We start from the raw sequence: 21,925 nt of genomic DNA, 5'->3' as shown, positions 1-21,925 counted from the left end.
AGTTGGGAGTTTCCTTTAATAATAAGAATTGATTTCTAGCCAAATTAACCCTTTTTACAACATTAATCAATGGTCTAATAATGTATTCTTTGTAGTGTGCATGCTGTTCTAGGATGAAAGTTAATAGCTCACTATTCTCTATTAGGACTTTAAGTTATAAATTGCAAGTAACAAAAGGATGTCTCTTTTGAAAGCAGTAACCTGCTGATCTGTTTACATCATACGCACTCTGTAATCTACTTGGTACACGTTCTTTGCAGCAGGCACATTAACCCTCTGCACTAACATCAACCAAGTCAAAACCTCAACTATACAACATTCTGATCTCTCTCCAGGAAGATAATTAATCACACAAGTTATCTTGACATTTATGTGAGGCCTGGTAATTGCCGGGGAAAGAAACGCTGCAGCAGGTGCTTCAAAAGCACAATAAACTTTCACTCACGGCGCCCCCAGGAAGCCAACTTTGTATTCCTTTCCATGAAATGCATTCTCACACTACGGCAGTGAATGTAAAATCCAAATGTAAGGAATAGGCACAGTGGGGACCCAGGGGGTACTGGAACCAGCAAAAAAACCTAAGCCTCTGTAAGCAGTTTACAAAGGCATGTTAAATGGTCTTTAAAGACCTGTGAAAAAACACGGGGGTGCCAGAGATAGGAATCCAGACACTGCCCAGCTGAGCCCCCAGCAGCTCAAGTTTCACTGCAGCAGCCCGGGCTGAGACACAGGACGGGGGAAGGGGGGGGGGGGGCTGAAGCCCTTGGGCCTGGGCAGAAGTGTGACTGGGAAGGCGCGACCCCCTTTGCATCACTCCACGGCCCCCCTGGGGGTCGCGTGTGCTTTTGCCTCCCTCCCACCCTTCTTCCCTCCATCCATATTGCCTTTTCCCCCTTCTCTTCCACCCTCTGTCGCTGTGACTTTTGGCCCCTATCTCCGTCTCTCTGTCTTTGTTACTGCTTCAAACATGCAGCACCATAGTTGAGAAAAAACAAAATTCGGAATGCGCATCTCAATTACATTTTTTCTGACGTTTGTTAGTTGTTTTGCAGGCATGATATTCCTAAGTGTCGCCTTCTCTTCCTCTGTCCGGCCGTGTTGCCTGCCCTTAACCCGCTTCCTCCCCCCTTCCATTGTGTGCCTTTGCCCTATCCATCCTACCCGCCATCCCTGTACCTTTTGACCCCTCTTTCCGTTTCCATATTGCATTATACAATGACAGAGCATATCATACCATATAGTGACAGGCCATACCATATTATACAATGACAAGCCATACCGTACAATACTATACAATGACCAGCATACCATACTATGAAGTGCACAGCATCTGCACTGTTATACAACGTGGCAATTTTTTTTTTGACAAAGCCGATAGATCTCGCATATGGGAGACATATTGTCTTGCAAATGCTTGTTTGGGTTAGCCTGTATTTAGAATACCAACCAATGTAGTGTGTAGCCTTGAGCTGGCTGCTGATTCCCATCCCTGCTTGTCTGAGATGAGACGGGATTTGGTGCAATAGAAGTGCACGTGGGTTTAAAAAGTCTTTTTCATCATTGCATTTTCTTAAGTTATCGGGCACATATTGACATCCATAGTTACGCCTAGATTTCCTCATGGAATCCTTGTAGATTTCCAAAATGTTGGCTTAAGGAACAAAAAAGTCTGCTTACATTCTTAGCATATGTACGCATTGCAAATAACTAATTTATTTGACATTAAACTGCTGCCAATTTCTAATCGTCCATTTTTGAATTCCGAATGTACAGTTTTACGGTGCCTAGAACTGTTTTGACTTAATTCCGGTGCGGTGAAGTAACTGCTTTTGTAGCAGGAATGGGGCTTGATTCATGTTCTTCGCCTACTTCTGCCATCTAGCGGTTCTTAGAGAGAAAACAAGTGCACTTGCTGTTTTAAAAAGTTCGTTTTGTGGTTAGGGACGAGCCTTTCGCAAGTCCCTTGCATGTCCTCAAATAGTTATCCAAATTGACGAGTCTGCGCATACTATAGCTCGTTTATTTGCTCAGTTAAGTCGGCCGGCAAAGGACGGCCTGCAGCATGCACAAGTGACCCGCTACTGAAACATCCACAGTGCTCACACAAGAGCTGGAATAACCCAAGCACTTTCATAAACCACTGTACATAATGAGGTACAATGAAGCTCTTCAACCTATCCAACCACTCTGTGTGTAGGATAAAAATATTCAGATATACTTTATTGAAACTGTTTGCCTGTTCCATTCGAAATAAGATCAGATATCGTGCATATTAGGCATACACACTAGCTCACAGCACTAGTCAGTGACGTTTATGCTACACACAAACCCATATTTCTGTAGCAGGTGCAACGATCTAAGTTAGCTTACTGAACTTGAAACATCTGACCTGAAGTTATAACAGACCACTGCTGCATCAGATGCTCAATCCACTAAACTAACAAGTTACTTACCTTCGGTACCGTCACCCCTTTTCCGATAGAGGCTTCTAAACAAAAAGTACTTAACTTGTGCATTTCCTCGGGTGCCGGACTGGATGCAAGAACTTAAAATCGCAATTCTCTCACATGTTGGTAGGTAGCGCTGTGTGGCTTGAAGTCAAAGGTGTGGATGTGCGCTTGTGCCTGATCAAAGCAAAGACTCAGTTCAGGTAAGTCTAAGAAGAGTAAAAAACACTAGAGGTAAAAAAGGTTCTACCTTGCCCCGCTGCTCCTATCACTGAGTCGCACAACGCCCGTGGCACTTCCAGGCCACAAAGTCGGTTCTTAGTTTCAGACCCAATTCCAAACGCTTTTTCCGATGCGTTCTGACTTCCCTGGGCCATCGGCGACAACGCAACAGTTGCGTGAGCCCAAGCAGGCCTTAGACACCATCTTTGGTGTTCCACCAGATCCCTCTGGAGCGCCTTAGGGTCCTAAGGATCCAAGTCGGGTTACCACCAACAGATTGGTCACCGGCTGCACCACTCTACCTCTCTTTGAGGCCCTCCCCTCTACGGAGCCCGGCTCCACTGAATTCAGTTTTGGCGCCGCGGCCAACGCTGTATCCCTAGGTTTCAACGCTGGCTCTGACATCACCAATACCGGACTCTGAGACAATTCTTTTATCAGACTCTGAAGGTCAAAATCCTCCTCCCACCAGGTCACAGCCCTATCACCTATACTCCTACTCCGACCCCGAAACCTCACATCAAAAGGTTGATGATGATGATAACCTTTTCCTGGACTTGCCAGTGGGGTGGACACTTCACCAGGCATTGGGTTATTCTCTCCAAACCCAACTGTCACGGCAGAGGAGTCTACCTTCTTCACAACATTCACAAGGAGAGGGCCAAAAGTGTTGGACCTCACTCTGCCTACTGCAGAGGTAAAACAAATCTCTTATCTGAGGTGCCTAACTCTAGGCAAACAAGCCAGGAAACTTTAATGACACCATCATGGATGTCCTAGTGGGCTCCTGGGCAAAGTCAGCAACTTTGCCCAGTCCGCCAAATAATAGGCAAGTACCAATGCCTCACAAGCCTGCTCCCTAGATTCAGATTTTCTTCTCCAGCATCCTACTTCGTGGTACATCCTACTTGTGGTGCAGGTTGTCCACAAGTCGCCTCAATCCAAATGCCTTTCCAACAACACCACCCGGTAGGGAATCGAAGCGAATGGTGAGAATCGTAAAGCGGATGTTGGGCTTCTCTAAGGATGTACAACAGTCCTTGATGGACAAGCCCTTTAGCAACTCTAGGCTGTTTGGAGTAAGGTTTGACTCAGCCTTAGAAAAGAGAGCAAAGCCACTGTTCGCTCTCTAGGCCTAGTCCCATTAGTTTGGCAACCCCCTGCCCCCGCAATTTTACCCCTTTCAAGGCTACAGAAGGGAACACCAGCGCCAGTACAGGCCTCAGCAATAACAGACCTCTCAGTCCTTTCGGGGTAGAGGTCGGGGTTCAGGCCGAAAGTGTATCCAGGGGCAACGCTCTACCCAAACCCCAGCCTCTCTTCCCACAGCTGCCGCAAAGCTGCTTTAAATTGTTCTCTGCGCTCACGATCTCCCAGTGGGAGGACGTATCACCTTTTACCTCCCAGGGGGAGGATCATCCCATCTAACTAATGGATGCCCACAAATCGTGAAACACAGTTTCTCCCTACTCTTTCTGTCCTGTCTCTCGGAGGTGCCTCCAGCACCACAGCACCTCATGGGGGACGACGTATTCCGGGGAGAGGTTCAGGCTCTCTTGGCTGAGGGTGAAATAGAGAAGGTGCTGGAACCGGAGATCAGAACTGCTTGTTATCCCCGTTATTTCCTGGTGCCGAAAAAGGAGGGTGGCCTTCGCCCCATCATTGATCTTCGCCCTCTGAACTTATTCCCCAGCAAAGACAAATTTATTATGCTCACTCTGGCCCAAGTCCTATTTGCTTGGAGCCAGGAGACTAGATGATGGCTTTGGATTTGCAGGACACCTACTTTCGCATTCTCATACTGCAATTCCACAGCTGTTACCTGCGGTTTCAGGTAGGCCAAGAGCACTTTCGAGTCTCTGTGTTCCCTGCTGGCCTTACCAGTGCACCTCAGGCATTCACACAGGTGTGGTCGTGGTTGCAGCCCATCTATGGAGGTTGGTAATACCAGTCTTCCCATAGTTCGAAGGCTGATTACTGAAGGCAGGTTCGCCTCAGTCGTAAGTCCCTGCCAGAAGACAGTCAATGTGTTGACATTGTTGGGTTTCTCCATCAGCATGCCGAAGTCGCACCTGAATTCTTCACAAAGGCTCTCCTTCATCGTGTCCACCCTAGATACGGTGTTCTCCCGAGCTCTCTGTCTACCTCAACGAGTCCACAATATACGGGCCATCATCCCGACCTCCTGCATCCTGCTTGTAGACTACACCAGATGGCACATGTGAGCGCTTATGTGGAACCTGAAGTCTCAGTTCCAAGGAGACCTGTCAAAATCCATCCAGGTCTTTAAAAGATTATTCAAGACTTGCAGTCATGGCTGCTCACTGGACCAGTGGTAGCCCCTCTCCTTACACCACCCAGAGCGAACTGTCATAACAGGTGCATCTTTGCTGGGTTGGGAAAGTCCTTTGGGAAAGGTAGGAGAGGTGGAGATTAGAGGACTCTGGTCTATGGCAAAGACTCGCCTCCATGTCAATTTGTTTGGCGCTGAAGGCATTCTTCCTGGAGGCTACATGAGCATCCCCTCACATGTTCACAAAGCACTACATTCTGGACAGCCATGTTCGCAGAAAGGGGTATTTCGCCTGCTTGGTCTTACAGGACTTTATGGTTTGAGTCGATTGTAGACACACCTCCGAATAGATATTGCTTTGGCATCTATTCAAAAAGTGAGGAGTCTACTGGTTAAAAATCTCTGTCAGAAAAAGTTACTTACCTTTGATAATGCTCATTCTGGTAGAAACTCTAAACACAGATGCCTCACCGACTCTTACATTCTCCCCATTCTGTGACTCAAACTCTGCCACTAAAAAGATCCCAAGTCTAGGAATCTACGCACTGACCAATTTGCTGTTGGGGCTCTGCTTATTGGGGGTGTGGACTGCATCGAAAGCAATGTACGTCAGTGCACGGAATTGGCACCTATATTGACTACTCAAGTCATTTTTGGATCAGAACAGCGTTAGTGTGGTGCTGCACAGCGCCACATACAGGTGTACTGAGGAACTGCTCAAACGTTTCTAGATCCAGTCTGACCCCTGGGGAAATATTAAAAAGTGATGAATCTGTGGTTAGATAGAGTATCTACCAGAAACAGTGTTACCAAAGGTAAGTCACTTGTTCATCTAGGTTTTTTAAGGTCGCCTGCTTGAACTATACTTACATTTTTATTTTTTTTAACGTTTTATATAGCACAAGCTTAGCCTGAAGGTATCAGAGCGCTTTACATGAGCACCCGTTGCGTTACAGAGGGACACATTATTTTTTCTTTTTAGGCAGATTAAGTGATTTGCCCAGAATCACAGGATGTTGAGCGTTCCTGCCGAGACTCGAACCCAGTTCCCCAGCTTTCAGGTGGACTGTCTTAGCTGATAGGCCGCATCCCCTCCATATCCCTCTAAAGGGATCTCAGACATTAGTTATGGTGTCCACACACTCTGAGAGGGAGAGGAGGAGGGCCTCTTATTCGGAGATGGAATGAGCTTTTACACTAGGGGACAATAGCCGTTATCCACTGAGTTAAGCCGCCTGTTTGTAACTCAAAATTACTTTTAGACTACCACCAGAAAGACTGTTCTTACACAACTCGTACGGTGAACTTTAATTTTTCGTACAGTGTAAGAATGGAAACGTATACTAATCCATAAGTTATGTTTGACGGGTTCTACTTCAGCTCAGAAGAACGTGCATAGAAGCTTTACGATTGGGTCTTTAATCCAAGCCCCTTTAGTTTCAAACAATTGTGGAACCAAAGGATTGCAAAATTGTTTAGAAAGGTACTAGAAAGAATCCAACTTAAGTATCGCACTAGGCATTGAATTAAAACGTGTTTGCACAATAGATGTGTGTTTTTTGTCCAAGTTCCCTAACATCCATCTAAACCCCTTTCTTCCCACTTTCTTCCCTTTTCAGTCTTCCTTATTTTGCACCCTCGCCGCCATCTTTCATCTCCACAGCTTTCCTCACCCTCTTCAAAGTCCTCAACAGCCATCTTCACTGTCTACACCAGAGAGCCCTCTTTGCTCTCTTCATCTTTGGTGTAATCTATTTTTTTTCAGCAAGTTACCGAAGTTCATCTATTCACTGTGATAACTCTAGCTCATATTCCCCCAACCCTGGACTGTACCATTTCCCTCCTGCATTCCATTCTCATTTCTACCATCCTTTCGCCCTATCTTCATTATAACACTCATCCTTCCACATTTGTCTAAATTCGCTCAGTTGCCCCATCACGCCCATTTTCTCTCTGCCTCTCTCCACAGCCCTCCTCACTCTCCTTACATCCTTGACCTGTTTGCAAATTTTCTCCACAGCTGTCTTCATTTTCTCCATCTTGTCTCCACAGCCCCACTTGGCCGTCGGCAGCAATGACTACTACATGTCCATTTACTCTGCTGAGAAGCGTGCCAGATAGCAGGGGCCAAAGGCATGGATGACGGCGCGGGAGGAGCTGCGCCCGGAATCAAGCGTGCCAGAGGCCCAAGCGCCGACCTGCAGCGTGGAACGACAGCCCTGAATGTGCTGATACTTGCTGCTGCTCCTTGCACCCTGATCCTGTACCCCCACCTCGTCACTTTGTGGTGGACGGTCTCTAAAGAGCAGCAAAACTGTGCCACAGTCCCTGACTCCCCAAAACACACTCACCCCTTTATTTTGCTTTTAAATGATGGCTGCTCCTACTCTAGAGCTCGGACTCACGCTCACAAGGTTGGGATCACAAAATGATTTTTATTTTCTTTCAGGGAGTGTAGATTTTAGACGGAAGGATGGATTTCGAGGCTACTGTAGGTGGTAATGTGGACACTTGGTCAGTAGGACACAGCTAGGCCCGCTGGAGAATTGAACACCGAGTTGTGTGCCCTGGCAGAGACTGACCCCCCTAATACCCGCCCCTCTCCTCGGCAAAACCGAAGACATTGTTAGTTATGGTGCACGCTAGAGAGGTGTGCCCCCTTCCAAGGATGATGCAGACATTCTTCTGGGACAAGGCGTGGACTGTCTGCCCCTCATCTCCCTTAAATCCTTATGCCTTCTCCGCACTAAAATGCATTCTAATCAACCTCTTCTACCACAGAGAAGCACCTGTTAGTGCATCCACCCCATCCCCTGGCTCCACGAATTGGCCAGAGTATGCGAGACATGCGAATCTGTAACCGACATTAAGCAGGGCATCTCAAGTGTGGTAAATATAGTTTGCACATCCACACCCAGATCCTGCCTTAAAGGTTTGGAACGTATATACATTACAGCTGTTCCCAAGGGTTCGATAGAGCATTCTGGTAAAATGTAAAAAAGGACATGAAACAGCAGTTGCTCATTGCCACAGTAAAACGTCTGGAGGGAGAAGGATACAATGAGAAATGTTGGTTTCTCTTGTGGGCCAATATTTGGGGATAGTATGTCGCCCCATTTTCTCTCTTGATGCCACTTTCGTTCAACCCAAGAGGCCTCTGTGACTTCCTCAGTCCTCAGAAAGTGAGATGTAGCAGTGGTGATAGCTGGGCCTGAAGTGGACAAGCTGTAACATCTAGGCAATAGTGTCCTGGTAGAGGAATCCAGGCAGTGGTTTAAAGTCACTGTGATCTGGGGTAAAGGATACTGAAATTCAGAGGTGTGCTGAAACAAAATCTGGGGTAGAGACCACCCTGGAGGTGAAATCAGGAAGGCCTAGTACTCGTGGTGAGACATGGACAAAAGGCTGATTGTGGTGAGATGGACAGCTGAGGAGTACTAGTGATAAGATTTAGAGCTGAAGTACACGGTCAGTGAAGTGTGGTGATCAAATCCACTGACTGTCAAATCTGTGATCAGATAATTGGGTAAGGTGCACAGTCCTAAGAGTCCAATGCTAAGTTGCACCAATGGTGAGAGCTGAGGCCAAATAGCTCCTCCAGAGACATTGAGATGATGGGTTGAGGTGCATCAGTTGTGTGAGCATGAACAGTGTGTGCCTTCGCAGTGAGAACCAAGACTAAATTGCATCGTCAAATGAAATTTGGAGCAGATGTGAAGCAACAGGGAGAGCTAGAGATGAGGTTCATGCTGGCACGTTCTTGGGCAGATGAGTACTGATGGTGAGAGCTGAGCTGAGGTTCTGCGTATGATAGCCAGCATGCGTAAGTGGCTGAAATGCATGGTAAAGTGAACAGCCACAACCATGCAATGCTTTATGGTTGAAGTCAGACTTAAAGTGCCAACCATGCGATGTCCCACAGTAGGCACACCTAGCACCAGGTATAGGCCTGATGTATCATTGAATACATATGAGTCTACAGACACGTCCCAGAACAGGCTGTGGAATTATGGATTAACCCTGACACAAATGAAATGCCTTTCACCATAGGGCGACCACAAAGCCTTACTTTTCACTTGTTTTTGTAAACAGCGATCTCTGTTAATTTGGGTAAAATCACACTCTGCTGATTTTTTATCAAGCATATTTCTGCCATCTGCAGTGTCTGCTCTCCTGATGTCATGATGCCTAGAATAGATAGCTGACGAGAATCCCGTAGCAGTGGTCTCTCCGTGAATAGTGTGTTCTGTGGCTTTGCTCCTGCCCAGTTCCGGAGTACTAGCCTTTTTGCCACTGAGGATCAGCTGGTGTGCTCCTCTGGCTTCCAGGGTGCTCATAAATAGATGCTTTCTTCAAGCACTGATTGCTCGTCTCCTTGCGGTTCAGAAGGCCTTGCTGGGTGTTCTTTCATTGTGCTTTTTTGTGACTTACAGTAGAGATAGGACCTCTGACTCCGAATCAGTGTAACTTGTAAAAAGTTGGTGAGCGTTGCATAGTGACCCCATCAGTGCGAGCTAGCCGCCCAGGCTAGCTAAAATGCCTTGTGATAGCTTTAAGATGGGTTTTGTCTCCGCACACTCTGATAGCCTAAAAGCGATGCTTTTCCCCACCACCCCTGTAGTATCTGAAAAGTGCATAGGAAGAGAGGAGTGGATCGTCAATGCACCACACTGGCAGATGTTGAAGTCATTTAAAAGTAGAAATGTATGGACACTTGAGCTGCAGCGGACTAGCCAGATGCTTGATGGAAGGCCACTCAGAAATTTGTTTGGAGGTCCTGGTGGTAAGACAGACCAGTCGAAGTTCATAAACTAATATAATATTTCGCAATACCTCTTCTACCACCAAATATTAAATTAAGTTTTGAAGGCAGTTTCCCACAGCAGTAATGGAAGGAATAACAACCAGGGGGACTACAGCGGGTCTTTGTAAGGCTTGTCTTTGTAAGGCAGAAGTCAGTCACATGTCAGTCAGTTGACTACCATTTTACTGACGATCACTCAGGGGCACTAACCCGACTACAGCTTTGCATGTCTTGTATCCTGGAAGAATTCTTTCTCAGACATAACCCTATGATTACTAGAACCCTGGTCGGGGTGAAAAAGTAACATCTGAACAAGCCACATCTTTCCCTCGGGGTTCTACCCCACTGATTCATTGATGAAGAAAAAATAGGCAAGTCAAGTGAGTTCAAAAACTCGACTTCAAACTTCGACTTGGCGAGCAACGGAAGTAACTCTGACCACATAGGCCAGCGCCTCCAGCCTGGTCTGCCGTTAAAGGGAACACTCAGTTGCATTGACCTCCAGTGTTTGCCTCCAGCCTCGTCGCCACCTCGTGCCAAGCGGAAGCCCTCTCAGACTATCCTGCCTGTAGCAGCAGCGCGCTCCTCTCTGTGGCAAGCAACAGTTGAATGTTCTGCTTTATTTGGAGATTATTAATGGAAATTGTGATAAGGGTAGGGCTGAGTTGATGAAATGATCAGTTCACTACGGACTAGCTTCTAATATATATATGTTGTGGCATTATTTTTTAGGCTGAGGCAGGCGGGAATTAGGGGGGAGGAGTGGGTAGGGTGGTGATATTGGGCGAGGAGGCCCCGTCTTGGATTATAGTTTTAACAATCTACTCTACTGCAGCTTAATGCCTAGCGAGAAGTTTAGAAAGTTTAATTACAACTGATCCATTTTTTTTGTTTAAAAAAAAATAATGAACTGTTGACGTCACAAGGCGGGGAGGGGGGTTGCTTTTGCGGACTAGAGGAAAGAACCTCCTGGGGTGAACATGACGTCCTGTGCCTCGGTGTGTTCTCGACTGCCACAGATTTCGCGGACATCCAATCATGAATTGTTAACCAAAGCTCGAGCGAGGAGCGTGCTACCTAGATATCAATTGCCTCTATTTATTTTACCAAGATAACAAAAAAGAATAAAAACAGAAGGAACTGACTGTGATACAGGAAGAAATTCTCAACGGAAGTGATTAATAAAAAAAAAAAAGTAAATGCAGTAACTATATTTTGTGCGTGTGTGCTCTTCTATTTTATACCTTTACCTGCCATTCTAAGGTGCAGAATAGTCTGCATTGTTCGCTTGTTTTGTTTAGCCCAGTGGGAAGTAGAGGAACAGTTTTGCTTAGCATTCTGATCAAATTATAACACATGTATATCCAAGTCCCTGTTTTTCCAGTATTCGTGGGCTGTCCTGTCCACAGGGTAGGGCACTGAAACTTCTGTACAGCACTTACATGTTCTCTTCGCTTTACAAAGCCCATAATATACCACACCAGTAGGTTTTACTTTCACTTCAGGTTTTCATTGTCATCCTGCGCATCTCGTTTGTGATCCTCGACATCTAATCTTTTTTGTGCCCTTCAAAATGGCTTATTGTTTTACTGTTTAACTCCCACATCAGACAATCAGCTTCAGGGGATTTCACTAGTGCCCACCAAGTAGGTATCTGTGTGTCCAGAGGAAGACCGATATCTGATAGAGAGTGTAAGTTGTAGATTCCTTACCTTAGAATTTCCCCCAGGCGTCAGTCTGGATCCGGAGATTTTTTCTTAAGCAATACCCCTCTGTGTTCGGTAGGTGGCGTCGGTCGACTCCGTCATCAGTGTCGTGGTCACCAGAATGACGTTGCGGTGCCTACTAAGATGCTGCCCCTGCAAGCTCACGTCCATTCTTTCTTTTTCAGCGCCATGCTAATGAAGATCTGGAGAGGGCTACCCCTTAGCCATTTTTGGCTCGCATTTTGCAACTTTTGTCAACGTCTTTTTTGAGTCTTGGACTCCTGGTGCGTGAGGGATGTCCCAACGTCGGACTGGCTTCAAGCCCTGCGGCTCCTGTCACAAGATGATGTCTGTGACGGATCCACACCTCGTTTGCTTGTGGTGTCTGGTGCACGACCATGACCCGAAGTCGTGCTCCGACTGCCGGGTCATGCATCGGAAGACTTTACTGGAGCGGTCCTGAAAGTTGTTTGGGGCCCAGCAGTCGGCTCCGTGTTGCTCCTGGTCTCATTCGAGTGGAAGGTCACAAGGCTGTTCGTAGAGCTGCCACTCCTCGTCGCACTCCAAGACGTCGAGGTCCTCGGGTAAGTCAGAGCACAAGAAATATTGCTCTTCACCTTCTCCCCATCGGTTAGCTGACGCGACATGGGACTCGGAGAATCGTCGTTCGAAGGCTCCGTCTCCGGTATCTGCTTCAGGGACGACTCCGCACCTCCCACCCTTTCCGGGAGCCAGAGCATCTCCTGTCCAACTCAGACAATTTTACAAGGCCTTACACCTCCTATTTGGGCAGGCCGACTCTACCGGTGCATCTTCAGGCCCCGTGGAGCAGGTCGGGGGTCCTGGGCCTTCAATGCTGACAGCTCCTGTGCCAGTGGGCCCCTGCAGATCCAGGCCTGGATCCGGTTCGACGCCGGTTGATCTCACTCGACCTTCCCCTGCACCTCTCCAGACACTGGTTTGCTTTTCCACCCTACCATGGCTACGGAGGAGGGAGTGTCCTATGCTGTGGTGGTGAGAAGGGTGGCTGAGGTCCTTAGCCTTGAGCTCCCTTCGGTGGCTGTCAGGACTAACCTCCTGACAGATGGGCTTCAGCCTGCAACTTCTTCCTCTGAATCTCTATTGCCAATCAATGACGCCCTTACTGATGTCTTCCTGGGCACTAGGTCCAAGCCCAGCACAGGGGCTCCTGTGGAGAGGACAATTGCCCACTGCCCAGCCCCAGGCCACCCAGTGTTCTTGACCCAACACCCTTCACCTGAGAGCTTGGTGGTCCAAGCCTCTTCTTCTGAAGGCGCGTTCCCTTCCGCTCCTCCAGATAGGGAATTCAAGAAGCTAGACCATCTTGGGAAGCAATTGTTATCCTCCTCCAGCTTGGCACTGCGGTTGGTGAATAACGCGTGCCTCTTGGGCTGCCACTGCCATACCATCTGGGATACGGTCGTGCAGATGCTGCCTCAGTGCCTGGAGGAGGCTGTTCTCTCCCAGGCAGTTGTGGATGGGAGAGACGCAGCCAAATTCGCCATTCGATGTGGATTGGATACCACAACTCACTGGGCAGAACGATTGCCGCGTCGGTAGCCCTTAGATGCGATGCCTGGTTGAGTGCATCTGGATTTTCAGGGGATGTCAAGTCAACCTTGATGGACATGACCTTTCATGGCCATCGTCTTTTTGGCAACAGAGCAGACTCAGCGCTTGAGCGCTTTAAAGACTCTCTAGCTACGGCCAGATCTTTGGGCCTCACTGCGCCTTCCCGTCCACTCCAGTCTGTCTTTTGTCCCTCTTGTGGCTACGGAAGGGGTGCCCAACCACGTCTGGTCTAATCTAGCCACCTGATCACGCAAGCTGTCCAGCCTCTGCGCGGACGTGGGACCCATCGTCCTCACTGGTCTGGGAGCCAGCGGGCGGGCCAGTCCACTATCTCACCTCCTGCCACTGCCTCCAAATGTTCCTAGTCTGACGTTCTAGGTCCATCTTCATCCAGTTGGAGGCAGGATTTGCCATCACCTCCTCCACTGGCAATCAACCACGTCTGACAGGTGGGTTGTGCAAATGGTCCGAAGGGGGTACTCCCTCCCCTTCGATACTACCCCTCTCTCCATGCCACCGTCTTACGATTGCATGTCAGAGGATCATTTGGCACTTCTCCGTCAGGAAGTCTCAGCTCTTTTGGCCAAGGAAGCTATAGAGAGGGTCTCTGTGCCAGAAGTAGGTCATTGTTGTTATTCCCGCTACTTTCTGGTGCCCAAGAAGGACAAAGGCCTGCGTCCTATTCTCGACCCTTCGGTCCCTCAACCACTTCCTCCGGAAGGAGAAGTTCAAGAGGCTCACCTTAGCTCAAGTACCGTCTGCCCTCTAACTCGGAGACTGGATGGTGGCTTTGGACTTGCAGGATGCTTTTTTCCACGTTCCCGTACTGCCAGCCTAAAGACGCTATCTACCGTTCACAGTGGGCCATGAGCACTTTCAGTTCACTGTGCTCCCCTTTGGCCTTACCAGTGCCTCTCGGGTGTTCACAAAGGTGATGGCAGTGGTCGCAGCTCATCTGCGCAGATCAGGGGTTCTAGTTTTTCCCTATCTGAAAGAGACAATTAGTTATGGATTCCTCACCATAGAATTACCCCCAGACATCAGACTGGATCCCGAGAATTTTTGTTCAGCAGTACCCTTGTGGGTCGGTAGGTGGCATTGGTCGAGTCCGCGTTCGTCATTAGCGTTGTGGTGGCCGGAATGACGTCGCAGTATTTACTTAGACGCCACCCCTGCTCGCTGATCCGGAGAGAGCGGTACCCTCGAGTCACTTTTTAACTCTCTTTATGTGACTTTTTGTCAACACCTTTTTGAGTCGGTCGACTCCTGGTGCACGTAGAGATGTCCTGTCCTCCAACCGGCTTCAAGGCTTGCGATGCCTGTTGCAAATTGATGTCAGTTACAGACCCGCATCTCGTGTGCCTTTGGTGTTTGGAGCGCAACCGAGACCCCAAGTCGTGCTCTAACTGCCGGGCTGTGAACCCGAAGTCTTTGCGGGAGCGGTCCCGAAAGCTTCTCGAGGCCCGGCAGTCTGCTCCATGCCGTTCGAGGTACCGTACAACAGGGAGGTCGCGGGACCGGTCACAGAGCCATCACCACCACTCCTCGTGGAAGTCTTCGTCTTCAGGTAAGTCAAAGAACAAGAAGAAGGCAAAGAAACGCCGTCATTCTTTTCGTTCTCCATGTCCGTCGGCCGACGCGGGAAGCGGAAGGTAGTCCGGCTCTGCCCGCGGAGCCTGTTGTGTCAACTCCTGCCTTCCCAGGAACCGGAGCGACCCCTGCCCAACTTTGTAGCTTTTACGAAGCCCTCCATTCTATCTTTGGCTGCTGGCGCGCCTTAGGGCCCCACAGACTCGCCTGGGGTTCTAGGCCTTCGATGCTGGCGGCTTCAGCTCCGGCACCGCAGGGCCCCTAGGGATCCAAGCCTGGATCCCGATCAGCGCCGGTCAACCTTGTAACACCTCCAGCTCTGAATCCCGTGGCGACACCTCCGCCCCCTCCAACGCCGGTTGTGTCCCCAACGTCGACCCCAGCTTCCCCCTCGATGTGGACACTGAGCCGGACCGGCGTCGACCGGTACATTTGTACCACTGTTCTCCCCTGGTGTTCCCTATCGCCCTGAGCGGCTACCAGAGGAGGGTAAGGAGAACTGGGAGGGTTCTGTGGACCCTTTGGCAGACCAGTTATAGGAACTGGACTGGAGAGAGGAATTGAGGCCAGTGGTCTGGACACCTCCCCAGACCTTGACATGCTACCCCCCCCTACCGTGGCTACAGAGGAGCCTGCATCTTACGCACTGGTGTTGCGTAGGGCGGCTGAGGCCTTAAACTTCGAGATTCCTAGGGTGGCGGTCAGGACTAACCTCCCAACCGAGGTGCTTCAGCTGGCAGTGGCCTCTTCAGAGCCCCTCTTGCCGTTCAATGAGGCCCTTACAAACATCCTTTTGGGCACTTGGTCCAAACCCAACACAGGGGCTCCTGTGGACAGGATGATTGCCCAATGCCACCACCCGGCCCCGGGTCGACCCTTTTTTCCTCTCCCAACACCCCACCCCTGAGAGCTTGGTGGTCCAAGCCTCGACTTCCAAGGGTGCATTCCCTACCACACCACCTGATAGGGAATCCAAAAAGCTGGACCATCTTGGGAAGAAAATGTTTTCTTCCTCCAGCTTAGGACTGAGGTCAGTGAACACCGCATGTCTCTTGGGCCATTATTCCCTTATTCCCACTCTGTGTAGGACACGGTTGCACAGGTGCTGCCGCAGTGCCCGTAGGAGGCCCGTGCTGTGCTCTCCCGTGCAGTCTCCGAAGGGAGAGACGCAGCAAAGTTTGCCATCCGATATGGGCTGGACACCGCCGACTCGCTAGGCAGGACTATTTCAACGTCCGTAGTCCTAAGACGCTACGCCTAGCTGAGGTCCACTGGCTTTTCGGGTGATGTCCAGGCTACACTTTTGGACATGTCCTTCGATAGCCGTTGCCTGTTCGGCGACAAGGCAGACATCACGCTCGAGCAGTTTAAGGACTCCAGGGCTACGGCCAGATCCTTGGGCCTCGCATACACCTCTTGCCCCCGCAGTCTGCTTTTCGCCCCTTTTGTGGCCACGGAAGGTGTACCCCGCCACGTTCCACCCAGAGCCACAGGCCTGTGCAAGCAGCTTAGCTGGGGACGTGGGACCCACCGTCGTGGGTCTGGGGGCCAGTGGGTGGGCCAGTCCACCAGCGCCCCCTCTGCAGCAGGCTCCAAGCCCTCCTAGTCCGACCTTTCAGGGCCACCAATTGCCAGTGGGCAGCAGGATTCGCCATCACCTCTCCCAGTGGCTCAACATCACGTCGGACAGGTGGGTTTTTCAGATAGTCCAAAGGGGCTACTCCCATCTCTTCGAGACTACCCCTCCATCCATGCCAACTCAATTCCATCGCATGTCAGAGGATCACCTGGCCCATCTCCAACAGGAACTTCCGGTTCTCTTGGCCAAGGGAGCCATCAAGCGAATTCCTGCCCTAGAAGTAGGTCATGGTTATTATTCCCACTACTTTCTGGTGCCCAAGAAGCACAAGGGCCTGCGTCCTAACTTGGATCTCAGGAATGTCAACCGCTTCCTCCGGAAGGGCAAGTTCAAAATGTTGACACTGGCTCAGGTCCGGTCTGCCCTTGACCCTGGAGGCTGGATGGTAGTGTTGGACTTGCAGGACACGTCTTTTCTCCTTTGCGTCCTGCCGACCCATCGACATTACCTACAGTTCACGGTAGGCCACGAGCACTTTCAGTTTACCGTGCTCCCCATTGGCCTTACCAGCGCCCCTCGGGCGTTCACGAAGGTGATGGCGGTGGTCGCAGCTCATCTGCGCAGATCAGGGGTTCCAGTCTTCTCCTATCTCGTCGACTAGCTGTTGAATGCGGGCTCGCCCCAGGCTGTCGTCTCCCACCTCCAGACTACAGCCGACCTCCTGCATTCGCTGGGATTCACCATCAACATGCCAAAGTCGCACCTGATTCCCTTTCAGAAGCCCCTTTTCATCGGAGCAGTTCTGGACACTGAGCAGTTTCTGGCTTGTCCTCCAGAGCAGCGAGTCCGGGATATTCGGGCTATGATTCCGAGCTTTCAGGCTCTATTCCGGGTTTCGGTCAGAATGACCCTGAGGCTACTGGGCCTCATGGCCTCCTGCATCCTGCTGGTGGACTATGCCAGGTGGCGTATGCGGGCTCTGCAGTGGGACCTAAAGTTCCAGTGGGCGCAGCATATGTGGAATCTTTCCGATTGCATCGAGATCTCGGAGGGCACTGCACATCAATTGCAGTGGTGGCTAACGAACCAGGATTGGGTCAACGGCAGGTCCCTCTCCCTTCCCCAGCCAGAGTTCACAGTTATGACAGATGCATCACTTCTGGGATGGGCCTGCCACATGGGAAAGACAGAGATCAGAGGCCACTGGCCGAGTCCAGGCTACATATCAACCTTCTGGAGCTTCGGGCGATCCGTCTTGCACTGAAGGCATTCCTTCCTTCTGTCAAAGGGAGATTAGTGCAGGTGTTCACGGGCAATACCACCGCCATGTGGTACTGCAACAAACAGGGCGGGGTGGGGTCGTGGACCCTATGTCAGGAGGCACTTTGTCTCTGGAAGTGGCTGGAACATCAGGGCATGTGCCAGGTGGTTCAACACCTGGCAGGTTCTCTGAACCTCAGGGCGGACTAACTGAGCCCCTGGTGCATGATGGATCACGAATGGCGTCTTTACTCGGAGGTGGTGCCAGGTCTCTTTCAGCGGTGGGGAGAGCCTTGGTTAGATCTATTCGCCACCGAAGAGAATGCGTAGTGTCAGCAGTATTACGCGTTGGAATTTCCAAGGCAGCACTCGCTCGGCGGCGCTTTTCATCACAAGTGGAACTGCGGCCTCCTGTATGCCTTTCCGCCTGTACCACTTCTGCCCCGTGTGCTCAAGAAGATCAAGCGCGACCGCGCCCAAGTTATTCTTGTAGCTCCTGACTGGGCACGAACAGTCAGTTACCCCGAGCTTCTGAGCATGGTCATCGATCTTCCGATCAGACTTCCTCTTCAGGAGACTCTTCTGTCGCAGCAGCAGGGGTCAGTTCTTCACCCGAATCTGTCCTGTCTCCACCTTCTTCTGTGGAGATTGAGTGGCGGCCATTGACAGCTTTCGACCTTCCGCCCGAAGTCTGCGATATTATCTTGGCAGCCAGGCGTCCCTCCACTAAATCAGTATACGCCTCTAGATGGAACAAGTTTGCGGCATGACACACAGCAAAGGCTGTGGGTCCCATTTCTGACCTTCTTTCAGAGGTCCTTTTGTATATACTTTGTTTGGCCCAGCAGGGCTCTCCCCTGGGCACTCTCAAAGGTTATCATGCAGCTATCTCTGCTTTCCTTCGGCTGCCAGATCAGCCATTCTTGTTCAAGTCTCCTATTGTTAACAGATTCTTTAGGGGCATTACTTGTCTGTTTCCTCCAGCTCCCTTCATAATGCCCCAGTAGGACTTGAATCTTGTTCTCACATTTCTTATGTGTGCTCCCTTCGAGCCACTTCATAACTGTCCTCTCAGGCTCCTCACTCTCAAGACTGACTTCCTTGTTGCCATCACCTCTGATTCAGGGTGAGTGAGCTTCGGCTCTATCTTCCAAGCCCCCTTTCTTCTCTGTGCATCCAGACAAAGTGGTGCTTAGAACGAGGCCTTCTTTCCTTTCTTAAGTGGTTACACCATTTCATGTAGACCAATCCATCACCTTTCCGACCTCCGCGCCCTTCCAAGGAGGAGGAGAGACTCCACTGTCTGGACCCTAAATGTGCGCTGTCATTCTGTCTTGACCACACCAAAGACTTCCGGGTAGATTAATAACTCTTTATTGGCTATGTGGGTGCCAAGAAAGGCCGGGCTGTTCAAAAACGTATCATCTTTCGATGGTTTGTCTTTTGCATTAAGATCTACTATACTTTACCGAAGAAGGCTCCCCCAGTGGAGCTGTTTGCTCACTCCTCTCGGGCTACGGCAGCAACTACTGCATTGACACGTGGAGTCCCACTCCTTGATATCTGCCAGGCGACAATGTGGGCATCTCTGCACACGTTTACTAGACACTATTGCCTGAACAGTCAAGTCCGGACGGACTGCTATTTTGCCCGTTCGGTCCTCCAGGACTTAACTTGGTTTGCAGACCCCCCTCCGGGGATGGTATTGCTTGGGTATCTATTCTAAGGTAAGTAATCTACAACTAACAGTCTTTATCAGATGAACAAGTTACTTACCTTTGGTAATGATGTATCTGGTAGAGACATATATTGGTTGTACATTCCTTACAGCCCCACCCATCCTCCCCGATCTGCGAACTGATTTCTAGGGCTAGGGACTCCTTTACAGGGCCCTAGTGGTGGCACACCAGTGGTCAGTGTCTTTCATGGCTCTGCGCTTCTGGCGTGGAAAGTCATGTCAGATCTGACGTCAGCTTGCAGGTGCGGCATCTAAGTAGGCACAGCAACGTCATCCTGGCGATCACGACGCTGATGGCAGACGTGGAGTCGATCAACGTCACCTACTGATATGCTGGGGTATTGCTGAAGAAAAACGCTCTGGATCCAGACTGATGCCCGGGGGAAATTCTAAGGTGAGGAATCTACAACTAACATATGTCTCTACTAGATACATCGTTACCGAAGGTAACTTGCTCATTTTGCCTGCCCTTGGAGGTGTTTATCTCTTCTCTCTAGACAGTTCATCCTGACAATCAGGGAAGAGCCTTTTTAGTCACTAGTTATTTGATTACCTTGCTTCTGTTAAAGGGAACTGTGAAATGCATCACTTACCTACTATTGGAGCACTCCAAGGCCCCAGAAGGTACTGGTACCAGTACTGAGATGCTTCCTTCTAAGGTTTATGGCATAAATCTATCAGAATTTGCTAAAAGTGTTTCTTCTAGAGTCCTCAAGGTGCTACCTGATCCTAACTCTATGAGGAAGATTATTGACATGCAGATTAGGTTTATATTTTCAGACGGATACTTCTAACTGCAGATTCCTCACCTTTAGAATATCGCAGGTGCCAGACCGGAAAATTCTCCAAGCAACAATTCTTCCGAGTCAATAAGTGGCTCTTAGTCACTCTACAACCACTCCAGAAGTGATGAAGCACAGCCAAATACCGGTGCCACCCCTGCTTGCTGATGTCAGTTCCTTTTTTTCCTCGCCCTTCGATGCAGATCCTGAGCTCCACTCCCAACTTTCTCAGTTCTCCAACTTCGAAATGATTCTTTGAGTGTGGTAGGGATGATGTCTACCCTTAAGCTCTATTGAGACTGCAGGAAACAGATGTTTGGTTACGATTAATCGACAAATGCCTGTTTCCAGAATCTTCTGAATCCAGTATAGCACCCCAGTTGGTCTCTGCATTCCCCACATTTGACGTATTGTCGACCTTGCAGCAAATTGTTTCCCTTAAGGAGTTTCCACTGGTGGGCCCTCTCTTGGGATATTCTTTTGGGACCATCTCAACATCATCCCAAACTTCCACTCCAGCTCTAAGGTTCATGCCATTCTTTTCTGATGGATAAATCTGCCAGAGGATTCCTCACCCTGTGAATATCCCCTGCACCAGCAACATTCAGAAACTTTTGTAGCTCTCCATGCCAACGAGGACGACGTCGCAGAAGCACGGCTCCGCCCGCAGTTCTGCTGACGTCACTGGATCCATAAGAGGACCTCGTCGGCGTGATGACTTCAGTTCCCTTTTTTCCGCGCCGTCGACGCTAACGGTTTTCTGGGACTCTCCGTAGCTTTGGCTAGTTACTTTGTGTTTCTGCTGGTGATTCTCTTTCTTCTTGCTTCTTGTTCAAAGATGTCGACGAAGAAGTCTGGATTCAAGCCGTGTAGGGAGTGCGGTAAGCACATGTCCATCACGGATCCACACGAGGACTGTGTCTGGTGCCTGTCGTCGGATCACGACGCCGAGGGATGCTCTTGCTGCCGCAAGATGAATCTTAAGGCCTTGAAAGAAAGAGAAGCTAAGTTGTTTATAGTGAGGATGAAAAAAGAGAAGAGAGGTCGAAGACGCTCCAGATCGAGGTCGGGGGTCGAAGTCGACGTCGGGTCATGCTTCTAAGTCCATGAAGCATAAAAAGAAGAAGAGGCATGGCTCTCGACACCGTTTGGATAAGGAGGCGGCTCTGAGATCAACTTCGCCTACTCGACGTCGTAAGGACTATGTTTCTCCCTCTCCTGTCTCAAATCCTGCTTCTTCTGTTTGCCTGACCTCGCCTGCAGCTTCACCGGAGCACGCTCTGGCTCCATCACCGATGCCGACGCAGTCTCCGGCTCTGGTTGAAGAAGCTCCGGCTCCTGATGAGTCTTCGACTCCGCTGGCTCCACCGTCGGCGCCGATTGGCCCGAGTCCGGTTATGCCTCAATCTGAGCCTTATCCCCCCCCCTTTCCAGGCCCGGGTCAAGACCCATCGCATTATTTAAATCCAATGTATGGCGTCTTCACGAAAGTGATGTACCCCTCTGGAGCACCTTCGGGTCCCATGGGTCAAATGGCTTTTAATCTGGGGGTTCCTCAAGCCTATGCTCAGGCTCCATTTATGCCTTTTTTCCCAGCGACGCCGTCTTGGCATTTCCCGGCACCGAGGACATCGACGCTGCTTCCATCTTCTCCGGCTCGACCTCGTTCGACTCCGGCTGCTCCTCCGGATCCGACGCCGGTCCTGAGGATTAGGTCCAGGCGAGAAGCACAAAGGGTTCTGGAGGAGCAAAGGTACCAGGTTGAAGAGATGGAAGTGGGTGAGCTTATGGAGTCAGATGACTTGTTTGAGGAATTAAAGGAGGCTAGTGGCCTTGATTTGTCACCAGAATGGGAGATTACTCCTCCCACTGATACTCCCTCTAAAGATGTGGCTCCTTACCACATGGTCA

General features: G+C 49.9%; 1 protein-coding gene across 2 annotated transcripts in view; it reads left to right on the top strand.

The window, feature by feature from the left end:
* The window catches only part of RPTOR (regulatory associated protein of MTOR complex 1), a 1,825,560-nt gene extending 1,814,663 nt beyond the window's left edge, over positions 1 to 10,897 (top strand). For both annotated transcript variants that reach the window (XM_085617419.1, XM_085617418.1), the window contains one exon: positions 7,015 to 10,897. In XM_085617419.1, coding sequence (XP_085473545.1) covers positions 7,015 to 7,083 — 69 coding nt within the window. In that variant the 3' untranslated portion in view covers positions 7,084 to 10,897. The remainder of the gene's footprint in view (positions 1 to 7,014) is intronic.
* Positions 10,898 to 21,925: the final 11,028 nt, after the last annotated feature.

Source organism: Triturus cristatus, chromosome 7, assembly GCF_964204655.1.
Source record: "Triturus cristatus chromosome 7, aTriCri1.1, whole genome shotgun sequence".
In the NCBI taxonomy this organism is placed as follows: domain Eukaryota; kingdom Metazoa; phylum Chordata; class Amphibia; order Caudata; family Salamandridae; genus Triturus; species Triturus cristatus.
This window is presented reverse-complemented; position numbering and strand designations above follow the sequence as displayed.